General features: G+C 46.3%; 1 protein-coding gene and 1 long non-coding RNA gene across 4 annotated transcripts in view; both read left to right on the top strand.

Annotated features, from left to right (window-relative positions):
• Positions 1-1,114: 1,114 nt before the first annotated feature.
• RARRES1 (retinoic acid receptor responder 1) overlaps positions 1,115-23,906 on the top strand; it is a 29,425-nt gene continuing 6,633 nt past the window's right edge. The window contains exons 1-3 of one of the 3 annotated variants that reach the window (XM_045539551.1): positions 1,115-1,399; positions 17,395-17,457; positions 20,134-20,317. In XM_045539551.1, coding sequence (XP_045395507.1) covers positions 1,130-1,399; positions 17,395-17,457; positions 20,134-20,317 — 517 coding nt within the window. In that variant the 5' untranslated portion in view covers positions 1,115-1,129. Of the gene's footprint in view, positions 1,421-16,606; positions 16,775-17,394; positions 17,458-20,133; positions 20,318-23,906 lie in introns of those variants that run through there. The other 2 variants (XM_045539550.1, XM_045539552.1) reach the window with 2 other exon arrangements.
• On the top strand, positions 7,455-9,897 carry LOC123630218. The gene is made up of 2 exons (XR_006732618.1): positions 7,455-7,624; positions 9,747-9,897. It is a non-coding gene; the product is annotated as an uncharacterized LOC123630218 (long non-coding RNA).

The following is a 23,906-nucleotide window of genomic DNA, read 5'->3' as shown; positions in this document are numbered from 1 at the left end:
TTCCCCAAAGCCTGGCAGAGTAGGTGTTCCATGAGTATCTGCAGAAGACAGGAGAGACAAGACAAGGCATCGACAACATCCAAAGTGGTGTGGGGAGGGAGGATGTTTCCAGGGAGGGCGCCCCATCCATCAGCCCCTGGGCTCTGCTCATACCTCCTCCACAGTCAGCGCATGACTGGCCTCAACCCGCCACCCACAAGAAGGGAGTTCCTGTAGCCCCATATGGGGCTGGGGTCCACGGGTGCAGGGCAGGGGTGCACCCCTGGACAAAGCCAAGGTGGAGAAATGGGTGCTGGGAGCGCCTAGCACTCTCCTTTCTGACCCCTGGTTCTCCTGGGCTTTCTCTAATGCCTGTGGCTTAAAAACAATGGCTATGTCCGCCCTTCCCTAAGGCCCATCCACAGCTCACCCTGCTGGAATCTGACTTCCATCCCCCCACTGCTGCCCTTAACTCTGCCTCGAACCAGGGTTATCAATGACCTGCTTGGTCCAAGTCCAATGGGCCTCTTGGGCCTTATCTCGCCCCGCCCTCCTGGCCACTCGTCCCCCTTGACGTCCTGGCTGCCCGGCCTCAGCCCCGCGGTCCGCACCCCGGCTCCTCGCCGGCACCAGCCCTCGGGCGACCTCCCCACTTCCACGGGCTTTGTGCCACAGTGACCGCCATCAACGCCCCCTGCGGCTCGCCCCCTTCTCCACCTGTCCCCTCTTTCAACTGCTGGGAAATCATAGCCCTAATTCTTGGAGAATCCAAGTGGTTTTTCTCTAAAACCCCAGGGTTGCGAAATCGTAGCAATCGCAGGGGAGAAGCCAAGGCCCGGAGCAGGGCTGGGGTCGCTGCGCGGGTGGCGGCCGTCGGGCCGCGCTCGCTGGGGTGGACGCCCGCGCCGCCCTGCCCCTCCGCACACGCGCGCCCCTCGCCCCGCGCCCCGGGACAGCGGGGAGGCGTGGAGGGGGCCCAAGGGCTGCGGGGAGCGCGGAGAGGGCGCGGCCGAGCCGGGACACCGGCTCCCTCCGGCCGGCCGTCCCGGGGGCGGAGGGGAGGGGCCCACCACGGCCTTATTTCCGCGAGCTCCGGCGCCGCCCGCTCCGAGCCCGGGCCGGTCGAGAGCCACGCAGCCCGCCCGCGTCCATGCAGCCCCGCCGGCAACCGCCGCCCGCGCCCCGGCCCCGGGGCAATTGCCCCGGCGCCCCGCTGCTCGCGCTGCTGCTGTTGCTCGCCCTCCGGGGGGCGGCGGCGGCGCCCGCGGGGCCCGAGGACCCCAGGCGGCCGCAGGACGCGGGGCTGTCGCGCGGGCTCCTGCAGCAAGCGGCGCGCGCGGCGCTGCACTTCCTCAACTTCCGCGCCGGCTCGCCCAGCGCCCTGCGAGCGCTGGCCGCCGTGCAGGAGGGCCGCGCGTCGGTGAGTGCGGGGGCCGCGCCGGTGAGTGAGTGCGGGGGCCGCGCCGGTGAGTGAGTGCGGGGGCCGCCGGACGGTGACTCCCGGTGCGCCCGCCTGCCCGCCCCTGGCGGGTCCACCGGGGAGACCGAGCGCACCACTCAGGGAAGACCCCGGCTGGTGCCTCAGCGTCCCCCAGGTGTCCAGGGCGTGGGAGGGACCCATCGGTGCGCAGAATCTACGGAAAGTTGGCTCGTTCCTTCCGGCAGTTACGAAGCTGTAGATTTTCCACAGGGCAGCGCTCTTGACAGCTCCCATACCTGAGAGAGAGAGAGATGGGGAAATTGAGGAACAGGCCCAAAGAGCAACACTTAATCTTGTGTGAGAGCACACAGAGTTTGCTGCTATGGGGTTGCTTACTGTGGGAGCGACCCACCAGGGGCTTCAGCCGCAGTCTTGGGCAGGGTTTCCAAAATCTAAACAAGTTCCCACACCGTACCGCAGACGAGTGTCTCTTGTTAATTGCTGGCCACCACCTGGCTTCAGGATAAGATGGTTGGAATTTACGCGTAGGCCTGGGTAGGAAGCCTCTGATGCTGGCATCTGCTTTAATCTAGTGGGAGTGAGTGAACCTGGGGCTCAGTTTTACTTGTGAACTGAGTGGATGAGAAATTTACAACCTGTTATTTGGTTGCTGATTTCAAGGCACTGGCTGTAGGTATCCTCTTGTGCGTGTCACTACATTTCTTTCATCAAATAGATTACAAACATTGCAGAACTACGTTGTCTGTCCCCAAAGTTGCTCCTCCTGGCAACCACCAAATACTCTACAAAGCCTGCAGACATATAGCTTCAAAGAATCTAGAATTAAGTATAGCATGTAATTAGATGGAGTTTTAAAGTGTGGCAGTAGGATTTTCATTTGAGTGTGCTAGGCCTGGTATCAGACATGGCAGGAAAGGCCTTTTGGAAGCTCAGCCTTGGTTCTTGAAAGATTTATTCCTGCAGCCAGCATGGCTAAATTTATTTAATGATTGAATCAGATTGTTCCTAGAGAAAATGGACCTATTCTTGTCACCTTTTTACCAATGCTTGCTGTGTTCAGGGACAAAAAAGTTCAGTTTTACTAGTCCAACAGAGAAGTGAGGTAACAGAGCTTGAGAACTTTCTATCAAGGTCAGAGAGTAGCCACCTCCCAGTGTCCAGAGAAGGCATCCCTGAAGGTTTGCTCCCTGTTATGGAGAGGAATCCCTACAGAAAACCAAGCTCAGATTCCTAAAGTACACCAGTTTTCAATTCCAGGGATTTTTTTTCCTTCCTTCCCAGACTTTAAAAATAAAAAAGTAGTAATCAAATGCTTTGAATTTTCATACATTTAGTCACCTGCTTGGAAAAAAAATAAAATACTTGGCATCTTTCACAAAATGATCAAGCTAGCTCTCAAAACCTGAGTAAGTAAAAATTCTCCTACTCTTCTGCTACTGTTTTTTATCTACAATAGTATAATGTCCCTGAATTTTAAAGAGATCCTCCCTTACCATTATAACATCTGAGGGGCAGTCTTGAGCACTTACTGTATACCAGGCACTGGGCTAGATTTTCTGGCCTTAATTCATATTTGGAGTAGAGTCATTAGGGAAGGCCTCTTTGATATTCATTCAGTTTTGAAGCACTCAGCTACCTGAATGAGGAGCACAGATGCAGCCTGCATGGAGCTTTCAGTGTGGTGACAAGGAATTTCTGCTTCAATTACGAGAGCAGTCATAGCATTGGCAAGAAGTAAAAAATGGTAGATCCCCAAAACTCAAGTTTGACTGTTAATGCAATCTGTTCATTGTCAGGCTGAGTGCTCAGTTGCTGCACAGTGTCTGTCATTCATCTAGGTAAGAGAAGTATAGCTCCTGGGGATCCCTCCCCATGCTAGGGGTCAGGGTACATGCCTTTATAAAATGAGAGGCTGGGGCTAAGTCAGGGTTTTTCAAACTAAGGGCCCACTGGTGGTTATGAGATCAATTTAGTAGGGTCCAATTGTTTTATTTTTTATGTGAAGTAGTTTAGAATATAAACTATTACAGTGCGTTGCAAAAGCAAAGGTAAGTGGTGTCTAAAAATGTTTCAAATATATATGCATGAACTAAGTCATAATTAGGAAATCAATTCTTACTATGAGTTGCAACTTAAAAAGTTTTGAAAGCCAGTGGACCAAATGATGCTTAAAACCTCGTCCAGCTCTGACATTCCTTGGTTTCCTTGATTCTGTGATTTCTTGCGTCTGCAAGAACTCCTCATTTTAGAAACACTATTGCCCTCTGGTGGTAGAAGGTAGCAATAGCTGTGGTGGTAAATACAGTGAAGAATTAAGAAAGTGGAGTGGAGTGGAGGGAGGGTTCTGTTTTGTTTTGTTCCTAATTGTAGGGAGAGATCACAGACCACGGCTTGTGTTCCCTCGCTGCCCCCGCCTGATGCCGTCTCTTTCCTGGCCTTTCATTACCCTTCCACAAGCAATGAGGCTTTTACTTTTCCGCTATGCGTGGCTCAGTTGCAGTGATGGGAGATTCTGGATGGTGTTGAGGGGTCTTATGCTACCCAGGGTATCCTGACTCAGTCTTGCAATGTTTCCCTAGTCCCCACTATTCTAGGCTGCCCCTTATGCTGAGACAAGTCTCCTCTTGCCACTCAGCAAGTTCTGGGGACCACTGGCCCCTACCTGGAGCTGTCAGCGAGGCGCCAGCCCTTTACTAATATTTAGAGAGACTGGCTGAAGTCTTCACATGCACTTACTTCCTGGGAATGTCAACTTATTTGGGAATCAGCTGTTGTTTGAGGATTGGTCACTTAAGGTGAATGCCCTCTGACCAGGCCAGGACCAGCGGTTAGAAACATACTTGAAACAGCTGACCAAAGTGCAGGGTGGGGGGTGGGGGGAGGAGTTATGCCCTTACCTTAATTGCTTCAACTTAAATAAAAATGCATAAGTATAAATTTAGGGCCAAGGCTGTTTAATTGGAGCTTCTTACAGTCTTTCTAGCAAAAAAACAACATGCCCATAGGGGATCATTTTTGATTTCCATTTTGGTTTCCTTACAGTGGAGTGAACACTTGCAAAGAATACAGTGCACAATCGTCTGCTTTTATTTATTTTTTTCTTTTTCTTGCCCAATCTTAACTCATCCACACCCAATTCAGCAGCAAAAGTTTTAGAGACTTGACTTCATCAATTCTTATAATGCTTTATAAATGCTTTATAAAGCATTTAACTTGGATCTTGTGGACATGACCTCTTCATTTGTACCCACTCTTTGCCAGTTTACGTAACATTTTTTCATGTAATTAGGTACTAAGTACACCCAGAGTAAGCAAGTCTGGGAGCAAATCAGCTGACTTCGGGTAAGTACCAGGCCAGCCCCAGGGCAGGCCACCAGGCAGGAGCCTGTGCACCTCCAGGGTCAGGCCACTGCGAGGCTGATAGCACAAACAGAGCCTCCACTGGGCCACAGAGCGGTCAGGAGAGCACTTACTCTACTAAGAAAAGCTCTGTTCCTTTATCACTCTTCAATCTATAAAGCTCTTCAATACAATATAATCCATCTAATTACTGCTCTTCTTGAAGTCTTCTCTCCATTAATATCAATAATTCAGAGGTGATCATTCAGGAGAATAGGAAAGCAAAGCATTAAGTAGGTCATAGAAACAAAATCTGGAGAATTAAAAAGGCCGCAATGAGTATGGAGGGAGAAGATAAGGAATAAAATACTAAAGTGCAATAATTTTAATTTTCGTGTAAGAAAAGCTCCTAAGTGCTTTTATGGCCATCATGAAAGAACGGCAGGGAAGGGGATATTTGCAAGAACCAGGCCTTCCTTCGCACCCTCACACTGCCCTGAGGAGGAAACGTAACTCCTGAAAGCAAAGAACAGAAAGGCACAAACCCTCCTTCCCAGGCACTGCTCATGCTGGAATAGCACAGTGTACCACGGTCTCTGCCTCGTCACCCACCACAGCACCCCTGGGGCTGCAGGCTCTGATTGCGTAGTCTGGGTCTAGCATGGGGCAGGAAAGGCCACCAGGCCTTGAGGGTAAAACTTTGACTTTGGCCTCCTTGGAACTTTATCCTAGTCACCCAAGCTTACTGCACCCAGAAGAGCTGGCAAGTTGGAATGTATTTTACCATCTTGTAATAAATAGTTTTTAAACCACAAACTTTTTTTTTTACCAGCCCACAACATTTTCCACTTGGTTTTCCCCATGTAAAGTCATAGGCAAGGATGGATGTAATCACAGAGCATTAGTAATGCCCCAAATCAAGACCACTGGTGCTGTGTCGCAGACTCTTCCTTTAAGGACCTGGGTTGTTCTGCTGGAGATTGAATATAAATAATCAACCCTAAAATGAATGTATTATGAGGCATGGAATGTTAAATACTCTCTCTGTCTCCGCTGCCCATATGCAATCTGACCCTTGATCTCACTTTCTGTTAAGCAATGAGTCACCACAGGATGTATCAATACTTTACAGCCTTGGCATTTATTTGCCTTTGTGAAGGTGCGTTGATTGAAGTGTTTTACAGAGACAGTCCCCCAATGGCTAGGGATAGCAGCCATAACAAGTCTCTGGGCTGCTTGTTAGGGTTGTTCAGCGTGTCTCTAGCCAGTAAAGTCGAATTCTGAAAGGGAGTCTTGTACCTTAGCTGTGCACAAGGGGTATGTGAATCGTGATCATCCCCAGGGCACATGCCTACACAGAACATGACATTAAGGGTCACAAGTAATTCTGTATCTGCATTGCATCCTATCACTGCTGTAACAAATCACCACAAACTTAGTGGGTTAAAATAACACACATTTATTCACTTCCAGTTCTGGAGGTCAGAAGCCCAAAATGGGTCTCACTGGGCTAAAATCAAGGTGTCAGCAGGCAGGGCATTGTTCCTTCTGGAGGCTCCAGGGTGTCTTTTCCAGCCTCTAGAGGCTGCCTGTGCTCCCTGCTCATGGCTCCATCCTCCATCTCCAAAGGCAGCAGTGTATACCTTCTGGCTGTGACACTACTGTCCCCTTCTTATAAGGACCCTGTGATGACATTGGGCTCACCGGGATAACCTGGGATAATCTCCCCATCTCAGGACCTTTAACTTAATCACATTGGCACAATCCCTTTTGCCATGTAAAATAATATTCATAAGTCCCAGAGGATTAAGCAGTGGACGTCTTTATGGGTGGGTGTCTTATTCAGCACGCCACCCCAGCTCCCAGGGCAGCTGTGAGCTCCTGCAAGTACGTACTGCACTGCCCGACACGTAACAACACCCAGGAAACATCGGCTCCTGCTCCCACCTCTTGCCTCGCTGATGCCCACAGCCTTGGTGAGCTCACATGTAAACCCGCCTGCCCTCCATGCCCCATCTTGGTACTTGACTGTAGGCTGCTTCATCCTGGTTCTTTTTTTTTTCTTTTTTTTTTTTGAGACAGAGTCTCGCTCTGTTGCCTGGGCTAGAGTGAGTGCCGTGGCGTCAGCCTAGCTCACAGCAACCTCAAACTCCTGGGCTTAAGCGATCCTACTGCCTCAGCCTCCCGAGTAGCTGGGACTACAGGCCTGCGCCACCATGCCCGGCTAATTTTTTCTATATATATTTTTAGTTGGCCAGATAATCTCCCTCTATTTTTAGTAGAGACAGGGTCTCGCTCTTGCTCAGGCTGGTCTTGAACTCCTGACCTGGAGCAATCCACCCGCCTCGGCCTCCCAGAGGGCTAGGATTATAGGCGTGAGCCACCGCGACCGGCCTCGTCCTGGTTCTTGAACAACCAACTTTATTTCCACTCTGCACATGTGTCTGCTTCTCCCAAGTTAGAAGGAAGCTTCTGCAGGGTGCCGGGTGTCACTTCTCTGTCTCCTCCATTGCACTAGCATAGGGCCTGCTAGGGACAAATTTTAAATATTTGTTGAATGAAATGGAGGTGGCCAGAAGGGTGCTGGTACCACTGGGGCATCTGCAACAGGAGGCCAGGCCAGGCCCCACCCATTCCCACGTCTTTCTCACAATCAGCTTTTCCTAATGACCCCGCCTGAGCCCAGAGGCGAACCGGAGAGGGCGCCTGCCTCTGGCCGTTTCCGCTCTGACTCCCTCCTCCAGGTCAGGAACTCGGTTCCCAGAGTCAGCTGAGCAGGAGTTACGCAGTTTTCCATCTCTTTCTCTCCACTGCTCCTTAGCCTGAGGAAGCAAGTAGCTTCGTCAGCTGGAGCCTGATCCGAAGGTAACTGACTTTCATTCCATAAACTGTATTCACTCTGTCGGGCCTTGCCTGGGAGAAGGAAAATGCAATAAGATGATTCCAGGGTATAATGTAATATACTGATGCTATCTCTGTCTAGAACATGAGAACAACACAGCAATTTTTATTCACAAATGAGTTGTTTATTTGTCTCCCACTAAGCCTGACTCATAAAAGTGACCTTATAAAATGAAGTGCACTTTTACTGGAATAGCATGACAGTTATGTTTTCTTAGCAAATGTGAAGGCTGGAGGGGACATTTAGAAACCGAGTCCACCAGACCGGAGAGTCGCAGGGTGAGTGGGAGGGGAGATTAGAATCACCTGTAAGCTCTGGACAAAGTCGACTTGCCCTCGCCCACCCCCCCCTCAGGCTGACACATGAAGTTAAATCTGTCACAACTTGATCTGAGGCAATAGGAAGGGACCCAGCACTTAGCAACCAGCAACAGTGGCAGAGAAGGGGAAAACAGAGAGTCCAGTGTTCCCTTTCTATAGATTAGCTTCCACCAGGATCATGTCTTTGGAGACTCGTCCTTGTGGCAGCCACAGTAAGGTTTCTCAAGGACACTCACCTGCTCTTTTATTTGCTCCAAATTTTTGTTGTGTTTTGCATGAGTTTAAAGGGGGTGTTAGGGTTTTTAAATGTGCTCTTAGAATAGATAAATACCTATTCTCTATCCCTCATCAAGTTCCTCAGGTTTATTTCTAGTGCACTCAATATTTCAATGACTTTACTCCATCTTTGAAATAGTGGAAAATATTCAAATATTTCAATATTTCAAATTGACTTCACCCAATATTTAAAAAAAAATAAAAATTGAATAGTACCTAATACAAAGATAGTACAGGTATGTAGTAGAGGAAACATCTTTGATCCACTAACATGAAAACAAAGCTTTGTGTTTTATGGCAAACTGCTTTTACTGACTTTGTAGAGTTGTTATTAGAATGTGCAGCTCTAAGGTTGGGTGCGGTGGCTCACGCCTGTAATCCTAGCCCTCTGGGAGGCCGAGGGCGGGTGGATGGTTTGAGTTCAGGATTTCGAGACCAGCCTGAGAAAGAGTGAGACTCCTGTCTCTACTAAAAATAGAAAGAAATTAGCTGAACAACTAAAATATATACAAAAATTAGCCAGGCATGGTGGCGCATGCCTGTAGTCCCAGCTACTCGGGAGGCTGAGGCAGGAGGATCACTTGAGCCCAGGAGTTTGAGGTTGCTGTGAGCTAGGCTGACACCACAGCACTCTAGCTCGGACAACAGAGTGAGGCTGTGTCTCAAAAAAAAAAAAATAGAATGTGCAACTTTAACTTCTTTTTTTATTTTATTTTTTTATCAGAGGCCACACTGGGAACAGTTTTAACTTCTTGATGCATGTATGAACATTATAAAGCAAAGTAGCTATCGATGTGACAGGAAGCAAGCAGCGAATTTTCTTTAAAAATTATTTTAGTCCAGACCGCTTTGTCCAAATGCTTCTTCTTGGAAAATGGGACATACTATGGCACATACTATGTGGCCATGGAGTGTGTGTCAACTGCACCCACTGAGGCGGAGGGTAGACCAGCCACCTTGACTTTCTCAGGCTTCATAACCTGGTTTGCCAAAGACTCCAGGTTCCTGAGTCGGCCACACTTTGGGATAACACTCCTATATTTCATTTGGTCCTGATGACACCCTCAAGACTTTGGAGAGATCCAGGTGCTGTGGCTCACGCCTGTAATCCTAAGCAATTTGGGAGGCTTGAGGCAGGAGGATCACTTGAGGTCAGGAATTCAAGACCAGCCTGAGCAAGAGTGAGACCCCCGTCTCTACCAAAAATAGGAAAAAAAATGTTAGTCGGGCATGGTGGTGCACGTCTGTAGTCCCAGCTCCTCAGGAGGCTGAGGCAGGAGGATCACTTGAGCCCAGGAGCTTGAGGTTGCAGTGAGCTATGATGACGCCACTGCACTCTAGCTGGGGTGACAGAAGGAGACTGTTTCAAAACAAAACAAAAAATACTTTGGAGGAATTGTGGTCTTGTCATCAATGTCCTATTTAGTAGTTCTGCTGTATTCCAGTGACTGTCACCTGAGCCTTTTGTCACCTTCTACCCCTTCCTCAGAACATCACTGGTTCCACTCAGCAGCTCAAGAGACGTTCTCAAAGTGTGGTCCCTGGACCGGCAGGATCAGCATCACCTGGAACTTGTTAAAATGCAAGTTCTCAAGCCTCAGCCCCGACCTCCTGAATAAAAACTCCGGTGTGGCCCAGCACCCTGTGTCTTAGCGAGCCCTAGAGGGGATTCTGCGGCACCTTCAAGTATGGGACTCACTGCTCTAGAATAAAGGTCCATATAAGAGATCTTCTCTAATCTGGCCCCCGTCCACCACTGTAACCTCAACTCCAGTGTACCTCAGTATAAATTTGCCAACCTCCCCAAGCTGGGATGCTCACGTCCATGCCCTGGCCCACAACCTGCCTTTTCCTGAGCCCCTGTCCCTTTTCCTCAGGGTGTCGCAGTCCTGGCCCCCCCTGGAGAGTTCCCCACCCACACTGGGTCATGCTTCCATTGAAGCCTTGCCTGAAAGGGTCGGCATCCAGGGCACCTTCTAAAGACTCAGATCATCTTTACTTCCCTGCTGTTAGGGGTGGAGTTGTGTTCTCCACAAAGATGTTGAAGTCCTAACCCTCAGTGCCTGTGAATGTGACCTTATTTGAGTTTTTGCAGATGTAATCAAGTCAAGATGAGGTCATACTGGATGAGCATGGGCCTGAAGTCCAATGACCGCTGTGCTTATAAGAAGGCCGTGTGAAGATACAGACAGACGTGGAGGGAAGAACACCATTTAAAGACAGAGGCAGAGATGGACGGGGGGGGGGGGGGGGCAGTTGCAAGCCAGGGAATGCCAAGGATTGACAGCTGCCACCTGAAACTAGGAAGAGGCAAGGAAGGACTCTACCCAGAGTCTCAGAGGAAGCAGGGCCCTGCTGACTCTTTCATATTGGACTTCTAGGCTCCAGAACTATGAAAGAATAAATATCTGTTGTTTTAAACCACAGACATTTTAAGCACAGTCTGTGGTGCTTTGTTTAGCAGCCCTAGCAAACTAACACACATGCTCTTCCTGGCGCCTGGCAGTTTCCCTTCCAAAAGAAGGTTTGGGGTGGTTCTTGTCTGCCAGGACCTTGGTTATGAGCACAGTACAAGAACATCCTGGCTAACAATTCTTTCTCTCTGTCTCTCTCTCTCTCTGTCTCTGTCTCTCAAGCACACACACACACCCCAGTAGCCAATTTTCTTCTTGCCTTTGTTTAGAGAGGTTGCTGGGCTCTGTTTCTGCATCCCCTGCGGTATTAGGGAAGACCAGTGGTTCTAGAGCCCAGCTTCACTGCTTACTAGCTCTGTGACTTTAGCCAGTTCCTTAACTTGGGGCAAGTGCCTCAGTTTCTTCATTCTTAAAATGGGGATAAGTAATACCTACCTCAAAGGGCTTTTGTGATATAATAAGTTAATACATGGGCACTGTGTCGAGTCCAGTGAGGCACATAGAGTACTGTGTGTGTGTGTGTGTGTGTGTGTGTGTGTGTGATAGCTTTTATCATGATTCCCTCCCAATGGTAGCAGGATGCGTTATATGTAAGCACTGAATAAATGCTTGATATTGACTTTATAAGGATTTGGTAAGAGCATTTCTCTTATCAAAAAATTAAAAATCTAGTGTGATGAGTTCCGGGCACCCATTTTTCCATTAGGCACTTTCTCAAACAGGACTTTGAAAATGGCCTGTTTCCCTCCCAGCTGATTGCAAGTCAAGCCAAGAGTCAAAGTGCTGATCAGTCCCCTAAAGAGCCCGTGATGGGACGGGGTAAGAGGCGGGGATGTGGAGGGAATGCAGGGACGAGGGACAGCGCTGCGTCTTCTAACTAACCAGTGGGGCCAAAAATCAAAAAACATAAAATAACACACACAAAAAAACAAGATAACAACATGAACCATATCATTAGTGGTCTATAATTATAAAGCATTTAGTTCTAGGCCGTAGGTTCCATAAAATTCTCTTTTATACATAATTAGAAAGAAATCTGCACCAAAGAGGTACTCATTCATTCCTTCAGGTTATACAGTCACACGGTCATTTGCTTTGTTTGCTGACTTTTTCATTGCAGGCTTTTTCTGAAAAATATTAGAACAATGTGGTTTGCCTCTGGCTGTGTGTTAAGAAAGAGACATAAAGTTTTCTGATCTGTCTGGAAGATGGACAGTTTTGGCAGTGTGGGGTTGAAAGGAATTAAAGCTCTGAGATCCACCTTACAGGGATACTCCCTAGCTCAGGAGAGCAAGAACTGTTGGTCACCCTTGCCTAGTGTCAGATTTGGCTCTTTCAAAAATGTCTACTTAGGCACACCTGAGATCCCAGCACTTTGGGAGGCCAAGGTGGGAGGATTGCTTGAGGCCAGGAATTCAAGACCAGACTGGGCAACATAGTGAGACCTCGTCTCTACCAAAAATAAATAAATAAATAAGAAAAATTAGCCAGCTGTGGTGGCACGCCCCTGTAGTCCTGGCTACTCAGGAGGCTGAGGCAGGAGGATCGCTTGAGCCCAGGAGTTCAAGGTTACAATGAGCTATGATTGTGCCACTGCACTCCAGTCTGCGTGACGGAGTGAGACCCTATATCTCAAAAAAAAATTTTTTTTAATTTTAATGGCTTTGAATTTAATGGATTATCTTTGCACCACGTGGGTGTAGCAGCCTATTGTGCATGTCACAGAGGGAGGACAAGTTGACCTTGAGAGGTTGGCTCTGGGGTCTGCAGGACGAGCTTCTAGATTCAAAGCCATATAGAGTGAGCAGTTTTCCACACTTTTCAAAACCAATCATGCCAACAATATGAAAAACAAAGGAAAACACATGTTTAAGATATGGGGTGGGGGCCTCCACACCGATTTACTGTGGGCTGAATTAACATTTTAAAATGACTTTATCTCTGTTTAAAAGCCTGTCTGTGTTCTTGTTGGCCTCCACTGCCAAGGGCTGAGGGGTAGCCCTGCTCAGTTCGGGGGCCCATCCCTGCCTTTGGTCCACGCGAGTCTCCTCTCTTGGGTGTGTCTGTTTATTCCCTTTCAGGCTCGGTCCCTCCCCGCTTCAACACCTGTAAAATGCAAGATGAGTATTCTCCCATTTGTCAGTTGTTCTTATAAAGGATTGTTGGTTTGTGTGCAAATTGTTATTTAAAAATTTTTTGTAAATGGTTTGTCCATAAATTTTGTTGTTTCTATTTTCATTCACAGCATTTTTACAATCTATCCATGTTGCTGTATGTTGGGCTAGTTTGGAACCTCTAACTGCTGTATAGTACTCATTTAACAGCCACCCACCAGGGATGGGCATCAGACTGCTTCCCAGAGCCCCACCACTACACACGGTGCCTCGGTGAACGTCCCCATTCATATGAGTCGGTCCCCTCATAGACCTGCGTCACAATTCCGTGGGGATGTGTACGTAGAGTGGGATTTCTCGATCATAGGGCATACATACACAAGCTAGATTTGACCACATGTGCCAGATCGCCTCCAGCCGCGCCGCACCAGGCCACCCTCCCACCAGCCGTGGGAGGATAACCGGAGAACTGATCTAGTCTAGGCAGCGGGGAAGTGACATTTGAGCTGAACTCTGAAGATGAAGAAGGAGTACCCCAAACCCCAACCAACAATGGGCCGTATCCACTTTCCAATTGATTGCCAGTCTACTAGTAGTTGTACTATGATAGCTCATTGCTCTTTTAATTGGCGTTTCTCTAATTACTAATGAGTTTGAGCAGGACTTCAGAGCTTTGCTAGCATACATAATACAGGCAAAGTGCTTAGAACTGTACTAGGCATTGGCCAATTGGATGTCTGTTGTTATTCTGTACATACAAGCATCTTTTCAATGATACTTGAGGTTTAAAATGTTGTCTTAATATAAAATGTGCATTCCTATGATGATTTCTGCTCCTGAATTGTTAATACATAACTGTTCATTTTCTACCTTGTAGGTGGACTTACTCCGTCCACCATTCACTTTTCTGCATTTCCACTGTGCCTAGCCGGCTCAGGCCCTGCTCCCTCAGCCAGACTCCTACCCTCTCTGTGTTCCCTCCTGACACCCCCCATTCCAGCCTCAGCTCTCCACACTGGAGCTGGACTGGACTGAGCGGTTCACAGTCCCTCTTTCCAGTCCATGGCTTTCCATTCCTCTCAGGATCAAACGCTCACGAGAGCCTGCAGGGGTGGCCCTTCCACAGGGTGGGCCTCTTCCTGCATCCTGGCTCCAGCCTTTCTGCCCTGCGCCCCCTGCCTGCTTCTCAGGGCCTCAGGCCAGTTGCTCTGTGTGGGGTGATCTGCCAGCTCCCTTCCCCAGCCCCAAAGTAAATTCCTTCTTCATCTTCAGAGTTCAGCTCAAATGTCACTTCCCTGCTGCCTAGACTAGATCAGCTCTCCAGTTATCCTCTCACTGCTTTTAAGTCAGCCATAGTCAAGTAATCAGCTCTACAATGCCGGACTTAAAGTCCTCTCCCTCGCTAGACCGCCCTGAGGGCAGATGCTACTGTTGTTTTGATCATATTTCCTGCACCTAGCACAGTGCTTGGAATATGGTAGATGCTCAGTAAATCCTGGAGTGGATGTTGTTGACAACAAAGACCTCTTTAGCACAGAATATTTTATCAAGGACAGCCAAAGTGCAACACCATCCTAAAACCTCAGAGCGCAAGACACCTCATCAAGAGGAAGGTGGCACTTCTCCACCTCGTGCTCACTCGCCTGCAGGCCCCCTGTGGCTGTCGCCGCTTATCTCACCAGAACCAGCAAAGCAGCACTGGAGGAACTTGTGACTCACAGGAAGGGCAAAGGGCGAGGCCTTTATGGGAGATAAAAGGACTGTGTCCTGATGCGTGATACGGTACAACCAACAATATAAAAATCTTATTTTGGATGGAATGTAGACACTTTAAAAAGTGACTAGTTGAAACAAAATAAGGAAATCAAACCAGCAAAGAAAATAACTCTTCAAAAGGATGGGCTCCATACTGACTCAGTTCATAGTCTTTGTTAACCGAGTTCTGTTTCTCTTCCTGCCAAGAGTAGTTACTGCTGCCTCACTTTGCCTCCATGTGTTTCAAAAAAATTTTGGAGTCAAATAACATCTTAAGTCCTCTTTTTATTTCAAGACTAAGGAAGACTTTTATGAATCCATTTGCATAGCATATAAGCATGCCCCAATTTAATACTGATGTAAACATTGATGTTCCTCAGGATTTTTCTCATTCTACGTGTCTTCCCTGGGGGCTCGCATCAAATCGCATGGCTTCAACCATTACCTCTGCTGAACCTCACTATTTAACACTCAGCATCCTCCAGCACATCTCCAATGTCCACCCCCCCCCCAGTCTAACTCATCTAACTCGGCTTCCTCCTTTGTTCTCACGAATGGCCTCCCCTCGCCACCTCCCAGCCAGAAAGCTGAGGGCGTGGCTGACTCCTGGGTAGGAGGCTGCACTCAGGAAGCTCTAAGGGACGTGCAGGGCAGACTCCCCAGTCCCGAAGGGCACATGCAGGTGGGGGCGGGCCCCAGGGCTGCCGCAGGAAGCCCTTGAAGGCTTCAAACCTGCTGGCAAGCAGAGGTGTCGCCTTCTGTGAGCATTAGCTGTTTGTGGGTGTGGCTAGGGGTGTCAAAGGCGCAGTTCTGTGTTCCCCCAACATGGGCAGGTGGTGAAGACCTCAGGGGTCTTTGAGACAGCAGCCGTGGGAGCCCAGTCCAGCCACTGTCGAGCAGGTCTCAGTGTTTCAGGAGCAACCTTCATGGGAGTCCATGTCATCTTCTTCCCTATCCTTGAACTCGGGCCAGACTCTAGTTTCTGACACAGTTCTTCCTATCCCTTATATGTATAGATTTTAATAATAATAAAAATAGTGAACATTTTACTTTTACCCTGACCCAGGCACTGTGCTAAGCCCTTTTTTTTTTTTTATGCCTTATCCTACTTCCCTTCACAACACCTACGTTCTGTGGTGTTTAATGTGGCTCCCACAGACTTTGGGATCAAGTTCCAAGTCCTCTTCACAGAAAAAATGAGGCTTTCCATGCTTTTGCACCAGCCTCCCCAGCACACCTTTGCTCCAGCCTCACTGTCCCCCTGGAACCAGCCTTATGCCCCATTCCCACGCTTTGCCTGGCTAGCCCCGCTCCTCAATAAGCAAGTTCATGGCTTCCCCGCTCTAGAAAGCCTCCCTAAACTCAGCACCCTGCACGCAGCAGCCCTCAGCCATGCTGACCAGCTGCACTACAAGCCTCTCTCCACACTACAGCAGGTTTCTGGAAAGGCTGGAATGGATGCTATATTTCTTTGTATCTCCCCAGTGCCTGGCATAGTGGCCGATGAACAGTGAACGAGTGAACAGACATCCTTGTGTGTGTGCATTTTGTAAAGTGGAATCGGAACTTGACTGAGGGTTGAAGATGAGCCCTGAGCAAACTGCTCTGCACACAGTGCTCCTGGGTGCCCCCTCTGCCCTCCCCAGCAACATCTGTACATTTACATGTTAAACACTGTCTGCATAAATAACTGCAAGGAGTCCTATTGCTCTCCCTTCTCCAATTTCCCAGCAATTTTGAAGAATCTATAATAGGAATTGATGATGTCAGGTCTATTTAAAATAAAATAACCCTGTTATTTTAACCAAGTTATTATATTCCTGAACTACGATTCTAAGGAAAATGATGTTTTCAGAGTCTAATTTAATTGAGACTATCTGAAATAACTCCAACTCCATCCAACAGAAAGTTCCTTTTCTTCTCCAGAAAATATTTCTTTTACTGAATAATCCTTTTGCTGTCTTAAAAAAAATGATGGCAAATAATATGAAGTTCTTCTAAACAGTTTATTTCAACGATGTGGATATGTATATTCTAAAAATATGCCTTGGAATCCATTCAACAGTTTAAAAAGGCTAAACATGCATTTCAAAGGTTTAGAAGTATGCCTGCCTGTGAAAACCGCAAAGGAAAGAAACATACCATCTGAGGACTTCTTCAGTGCTGATTATTCCTCCTGTCACAGACGGAAGTTCCCTTCATGTCTGCACTTGTGGGTCCCCTCAGCCTGTAGGGTATGTCCCTGGCCGGGTCTGGGCCTGGCTGCTTCCTCCCTGTCCTTTAGATCTCAGCTTAGAGAGCGCCTTGTCCCAGGTGCCTCCCTTGGCTACTGCTCTACCTCTTTACTCGTCACCCCTCCGTGCCCCCCACCCCCAGCCCCAGAAAGCACAGTATTTGCTTGTTAGGCATTTGCTGCCCGCATCCCCCTTTCGGCCATGGGACGGCACCATGGTGAGCCCACACCTACCTGTCTTGCTCGCTGATGTAGCTGAGCACCCGGGACAGGGTGTGGGGAAGGCGCTGAAGAGCTGGGGGTGAAGGAACTCACACCAGTGCCCTGCACGTGCCTGTCCATTTCTCCTTGAGGGTTTTTACAAAGTGGCTTCCAGCCGGAATGCAACCGGTTCCCTTTCCCAGCCTCTTTCTCTGTGAGTAGGTGTCAAACTATCAAGCAGAATGGCATGATCAGACCAAAATTTGTGATCTCTTCTCCTTATAAAAAAATCACCAGTTCTATTCAGGTATAAATGCAACAGCTACCATTTTCATGCCATGTTACCCAAAAGGGCGATTCTTGGATTAGAAGATGTTAATGGAGCGTCCACTGTGCTAAAATTTGGTTTCTATATTTCAGGTTAATCCAAAAGAGGGATGCAAAGTTGACCTGGTGTTTAGCACAGAGCGCTACAATTCAGAGGTAAGCTGCCACAATTAGCGAAGTATCCTATTAGCAATTCCTATGTTTTTAAAATATGTTTTTAAAAACAAAGGGAGAATCTTAATATATAGTGACCTGGAGGTTTTGCTTTGTTTTTTTCTTGCTTTGTTTTCTATTTGTTCTCAAGAATTGAAGATCAGAACTAGGCAGGAGCTCAAGATTTAACTACTTCAACTTCCTGGTCTTTTGCAGGGTTGCATTTGAAACAATCCACGTAGGCATCATCTGCCCCTTCCACAGGCCCTTGAGAGAGAATTTCACAGCTCCCTCTAGTATCCCTCCTAGCACCTCAGAGTCCTGAGGATGACTCACTTTCAAATGCCGACCTATCCCTTTTCCTGTCAGCTGGTGACATTTCTGGTTGGCAGGCCAGCATAGCAGGAGACCAGCTCTGTGAGTTTACGGACATAAAGGCATTCTGTAAGACACAGAGCACTACCAATATGTGCCACAGGCGTTATTAGCCTCGTCACAGTCCTGACCAAGCAGACCATGTCTTGCCAACTTTCCTTTTCCCTTTTTTCAAGAAGAGAGTAAAAAGAAAACTTATATAGAAATTAGAGCCGGATGAACTTCCATGTGCTGGGCCAGCAACCAGAGCATGGGGCAGAGAGGAGACCAACCTAAGTCCTCTTTGTGTTGTGCTGAGAAGCAGCCTGAGATGGGCAGACAGCGTCCAGGATTAAAGTGTTTCAGGGTGGCAGAGCTGTGGAGGTGCAGACATGACTCCCCTAATCCCAGGCTTCCAGAAGAATACTTACCGGTATTCAGAAACAAGTTCTAAAGTGACAACAATATACTCTTTGTTTAAGAATTAAATTTTTCTTAAAGCATAAGGAAGATGCCTTTGATTTCTAGTGTTGCAAACAAAGTGTTAGATTAGAGCTAAAGAGAAAACAATTACTAGATTATTTTGACCAACAATATGCTTCTCTGGATTTGATCTGTAGGTACATTAAGAACCCAGCTAGCTAACTGAAATTTTCATTTCAGAGGGTGGAGGAGAGTTCTTTTATTATATCTTCAGGCAACTGCTTTGATTCCATGGAGCTGTTTGGGGGAAAAAAGAAAAGAAAACAAATGAGGGAAAAACTGGTTCTTTTTCTCTTCCCTGGAAATGGCTTCAACATCAAAGGAGACTGTACAAGCCACCTTCTGCCTTTTGATATGCCTCTTCCTGGTGCTACCTTCACTTTTTTCTTTATTTATTTTAATTAATTAATTTTTTGAGACAGTGTCTTGCTCTGTCTCCTGGGCTAGAGTGCAGTGGCATCATCATAGCTCACTACAGCCTCAAACTCTTGGGCTCAAGTGATCTTCACACCTCAGCCTCCCAAGTAGCTGGGACTACAGGAACATACCACCAACCTGGCTAATTTTTTTTTTATTATTTTGTAGAGATGCGGACTCACTTTGTTGGCCTCAAACCCCTGGCCTGAAGTGATCTTCCTGCCTCAGCCTCCCAAAGTGCTGGGATTACAGGCATGAGCCACCACCTCCAGCCCCTTTACCTTTTTTCTATGTTGCATCAAAAATTAGCATCTCTAATAAATTTGCCACTGAAATTACCTCTCACTCAAAGCTAGCACTTACAGATGGAAAAGTTGCCCGTGGGAAATCACTGTTCAGGTTTTTTTTTAGTTCTAGAAATAGGCTTAGATGCCTCAACTGCTCAACCGACCACAGTGCAATAAGAGTTCTTGACTTGGGCCCATGGATGGATTTGGGTGGGGCCATGACTCACTAGTCATGGGCCCAGAATGGGCCATGAACTTCCTCAAATTCTAGGCCCAGTGTTGAAGGTATGAGTATATGTGCATTTTTCTGGGCATAGGTTCCCTGGCTTTTATTGTCACATTAAGGAATCTGTGACACAAAAGGTCATGGGCATCCTAGGAACGAGTCATACAGCTAATGTCTATTTGAAGCTCCAGATGTCTCTGGATTGGAAAATAAGTGAGGGTGAACTCAGAACACCCAGTATATCTACATTTAAATATGAATGCAAATAAACATAGGTAGTTGAACTAGTCCCATCTGGGGTGCCTTCCACTTCTGGATCAGATCTCGGAGTACAGAGATGGAGTTAGTACAGAGAGGCTGGGCTTTGGTGTCAGATGTGAGCTCAAGTCCTGGCTTACCACTTACTAGCTGTGAGATATGGAGTAGGTTCCTCTTTAAATTTCAGTATCTTAATCTTTAATAAGATCTAATTCACAAGGCAGCATGAAGACACTGTTATTTTTATTACTAGGAGCTAGTTTCATTTTTTGGTTCAAGTTAGTAACCTGGAGGTCCAACTAAGCATTATGTGGGTCCACATTAGAGACTGAAGTATCCACTATCCTAGAGGTTTGAGGCAAGAAGTACTCAAAGGATGTCAATGATATTTCTTTGGAATAGGCCCAGCCTCATTTTATTATATAAGGGTATGGTCAGAAGGCAAGAGTTTAAAATGATAGCAAAAAGTGAAGGATTGTTTTATTCATCTGTGAGCACAAAAATCACTTTCTATAAAGCAAAAACCACTACCTCTGTTGATACCAGAGCATATGAACAAGGAATGCTTCTCAATCTTGTCTGTGATTGTATACATTGGGGTGGGTAAGGGGTGATAAGAAACCATCCTGTTTAATTCCAAAATCTTTACTTTAGGAAGGTGAGGAACATTTTGGGAACTGTTCTGCTCGAGTGTTTTTCAAGAATCAGAAACCCAGACGAGCCATTAATGTAACTTGTACACAGCTCCTTGAGAAACGGAAACGACAACAAGAGGATTACCTGCTTTACAAGCAAATGAAGCAACTTAAACCCCCCTTGGATGTAGTCAGCATACCTGGTATGAATCAGTATCTGGAATTTCTACCTTTAGGAATGTATGTAATTACTAAATCTGAAAAAGAACCATCATTTATCCCTAGAGTGGCACTTTAATTCAACTACAGGTTGTGGTATGCAAACAAAATTCAGAGGGATCATTTTCTTGTTCTTCATTTCTAGTACAATATAGTAATGCACGCCACCAAAAGCTATCTGTGTCCCTTTAATCTCTCGGTTTCCCATCCCAGAATGAGGAGCACAACAAGAACTGAACCTCCAAATAAGAAGTAAAGAAGTCTTTGCAATGGGACACGCTTCACAAGGGTGCAGTTTTCAGGGTTGAGTGCAGAGCTTGAGACAACATTTCTATTTTTGGTGGTGGCTTTGGAAACTTTAGACAATAAGACACCCTCCACTCTGCCCATCACAGCCTTATACACCGGGGCTGGGGGAGCCGACCACCTTGGGCCCGTCTGAGTTGCAGTGGAGCCATGTTGATCTCATTTCAGGTCAACGGCTAATGGGCAGTGGTGGCATCTCTAAGAACTGAGTCCTGCCCTCTGAAGTGACTCAGCTGAAGTGAAGCAGAGCTCATTTTTTTCTGGCACTGATCAGTGTGTGTGGGCAGCCGTTGAGACTCAGCACACTTACTGGAAAATCCAATTTTCAAAACCACAAAAGTCATCTCTGGACTTGCACTTGGATATTAGGCTTGACATCTGACCACCATGGCACTGCTCACCCCACACTCTCACAGTTCACTCACTTGCCCACGCACACAGCAATGCCCCACCGGAGGACCTGTGCTCGCCAGTCCTGAGTGTCTCTGTCCTCTGCCCATTTGAGACCAAGTGTTCTTAAAAACCTGGAAGTGGAGTAAAGCTCCTTGCCTTTCTAAACTTCCAAGCCTTGGATGATTCTCATGTAATAGTTCTCTGACAACTGGAATCGAATCCTCTGCCCAAGAATTATGAGGAACAATTGAAATCTCATGTTGTAGAATTTGTTTATACTTAGTACTACTTGAAATAAATGAGCTAATGACTAATCCTTAGAAATCTATAGAATTTTTTTCTTGTTATTTGACTTATCTATTCTCCTTAAAACACAAATTTTAGAAATTGTACAGGACCTTTTCTTTGAATATTTGCCACAGGATCACTAGATTTTGGACACTTTTTAATGGTGCAGGTTAACAGGATCATGTTCAGTTAATAAGTTCTGTATACCCATAAGGGTCATTCTGTATCAGTCTAACTTAATGCAGCTACTACTAAGTTTAAAAAAAAAAATCTTTTTTAATAGAAGAAAGCTTTTCATCGGAAAAAAAAAAACAACTCACAAGTTTTGCTGTCACAGTAAATTCAGCAGAGACATTTAATGGTGCTTATTGCCTGTCTGTGTATGTAAAATTATCTACTTAAAACTGAAAAGATTTGGTTTTAAATAAAGTGAATTTTAGCCACTTGAAATCTCAGCAGATTCTATTCAGTACTTCATCAATCCACAGTATTGGACTACTGTAGTATAACTGATAAGTGAAAAGATCAAATCCATTTCAAAACATCCTTGCTCCATATTGTTTTTCCTCTAAAAAAGCTGTCTGGTTTTCATTATGAATAAAAATTTCACTTCTTCTAATGAATTCATAAACTTCCTATGGAGGAACTCAAGCATACTACATACAGAGGAAAAGACTGAGGACCTGTGAATAACAGCTAACATCCTGTCTGCCCAAGGAATGCTACAGGAGTGCTGCTAGCACTTCTTTGGAATGTCCTCACTATTCACAGTGTTTAGCATAACTCATTTATCTTCTAGGTAATGGGTTCTGATCTCACAAATCTAAACTCATAGCAGCACTGTAAGATGAAACACACGACAATGAGTTCGAGGAAGGAAGTTTTCAGTCAATGAAGGTAGGAATGATGGGAAACCTCTCAACAGTATAACAAGAAAAGAATTTATATCAAGATGTTGAATTCAGAGTCCTGCATTACATAATGTTTTGAAATCCTTATGCTTCAGCTGCTCATACCAGGGAGGAACAACAAATTCATCCATAAAATGCTGATATTCTTGTCAGAAAGTAGACGTCTGAAGCATGCTTTCTACGGTAACATCTATAGAAACAGTCACAGTTCCCTGTTGATTATTTAATGTATCCTGGCAGAAAAATGACATTACCAGGTTGAAGAAATGACATAGACAAGACAATGAAGAGTACTAAAATTGCTGAATTCTACATTTGAAAGCACTTGGATATTAATTAACAGAAAAGCATTATGGAACCAAAAAAAACTTGATGAACCACGTAACAGTGAATGATGACAGTACAGGAAAACAAATACTTTTTTGCTTTATTCTCAACAGGTTTTTTCTTCTAAAAACATTCCCCAAGTGCTGGGCCCTCAGTGCTGCTCATTATTCTTTCCTCACTATCTTACTGTACTCTACATGATGTCAGTGTTAAAGCTATTCCACTTCTTCAAGGCCCAGATCACACCCTAGCATCATGCACTTTCAGGGATAGTCTTGCTTCCCGCTTTCCTGAGATCCAGACATTTGATTCTGCAATTTCTTTCCTCCTCAAGAAGTCTCTGTATCTTCCCCAACTCTCTCCTTTATTCTAAACTCATTTTTATTTATACTCTTGATTCTAGTTTCTCTGACTTCTTCCATAATTTTGCCTTGTCAGTATCCTTCCCATCTTTGAAAGCTTCTGTCAACCAGTTCCTTCTCTTTGGCCTATAAAGATAGTCAAGATCAGAGTTCTGTTGACCAATCCACAGAACCATCATCTCGTTTTCTTCGTTACTCTGTCTACTTTTCAAAAGCAGATTCTAAACACACTGCCTCATCCTCAACCTCTTCCTATTTGGCTTCTACTCTATGTACGTAAGTAAAACTGCTATATCTCGAGTCACCAGGGACCACCCAGATCACCCAACCTGATGGTCTTTCTTGCTCCTCATCCTTCCTGATCTGTAGCACTTTACATCATCTGCCCCTGTGGCTTTCTTGACACTGCATTTAATACATTTTATACCAAACTCAACATGTTTTCACCCAAAAGTTTTCCACATTCAGGACTTCATTTATTTAATAGTATCACTATTCTCCTAAAGCAGGTTAGAAACTTTGGTCATTGTCAACTCATCTCCTAATATTTAATAACTTGCCATTTCCTATCAAGCCTATGTCCATGAAGTATCTTGGGTGGACCCATCTCATCTTCTCTGAACCCACTGCCACCACCCTTCATGCCTGTGCTACTTCTCCCTCCCTGCGACCGCTGCAATAGCCTGCCATCCAGTCTTTCAGATCTCAGTCTCCTTCCATCTGTCCAGCACCAGCAGCTACAGTCATCTTCCCACACTTAATACTGAATCAAAGTCCATACGCACCCTGGCACTGCATACAAGGCCATGCAGTCTGGTGCCAACATATTTTATAGCCTATCAAGACCAGTCACCAAGCCTGAACCTACCCAGTGCCTTCCTATCTTTGTGTGCTCAACCTCTCACTCATGCCCCCACTCCCACCCCCACAGACATGAGAGGAATTCACGGCCCAGCAAAAATATCTCTGTGAAGCTTTCCCAAACC

This window comes from Lemur catta, chromosome 1 (assembly GCF_020740605.2).
Source record: "Lemur catta isolate mLemCat1 chromosome 1, mLemCat1.pri, whole genome shotgun sequence".
NCBI lineage: Eukaryota > Metazoa > Chordata > Mammalia > Primates > Lemuridae > Lemur > Lemur catta.
This window is presented reverse-complemented; position numbering and strand designations above follow the sequence as displayed.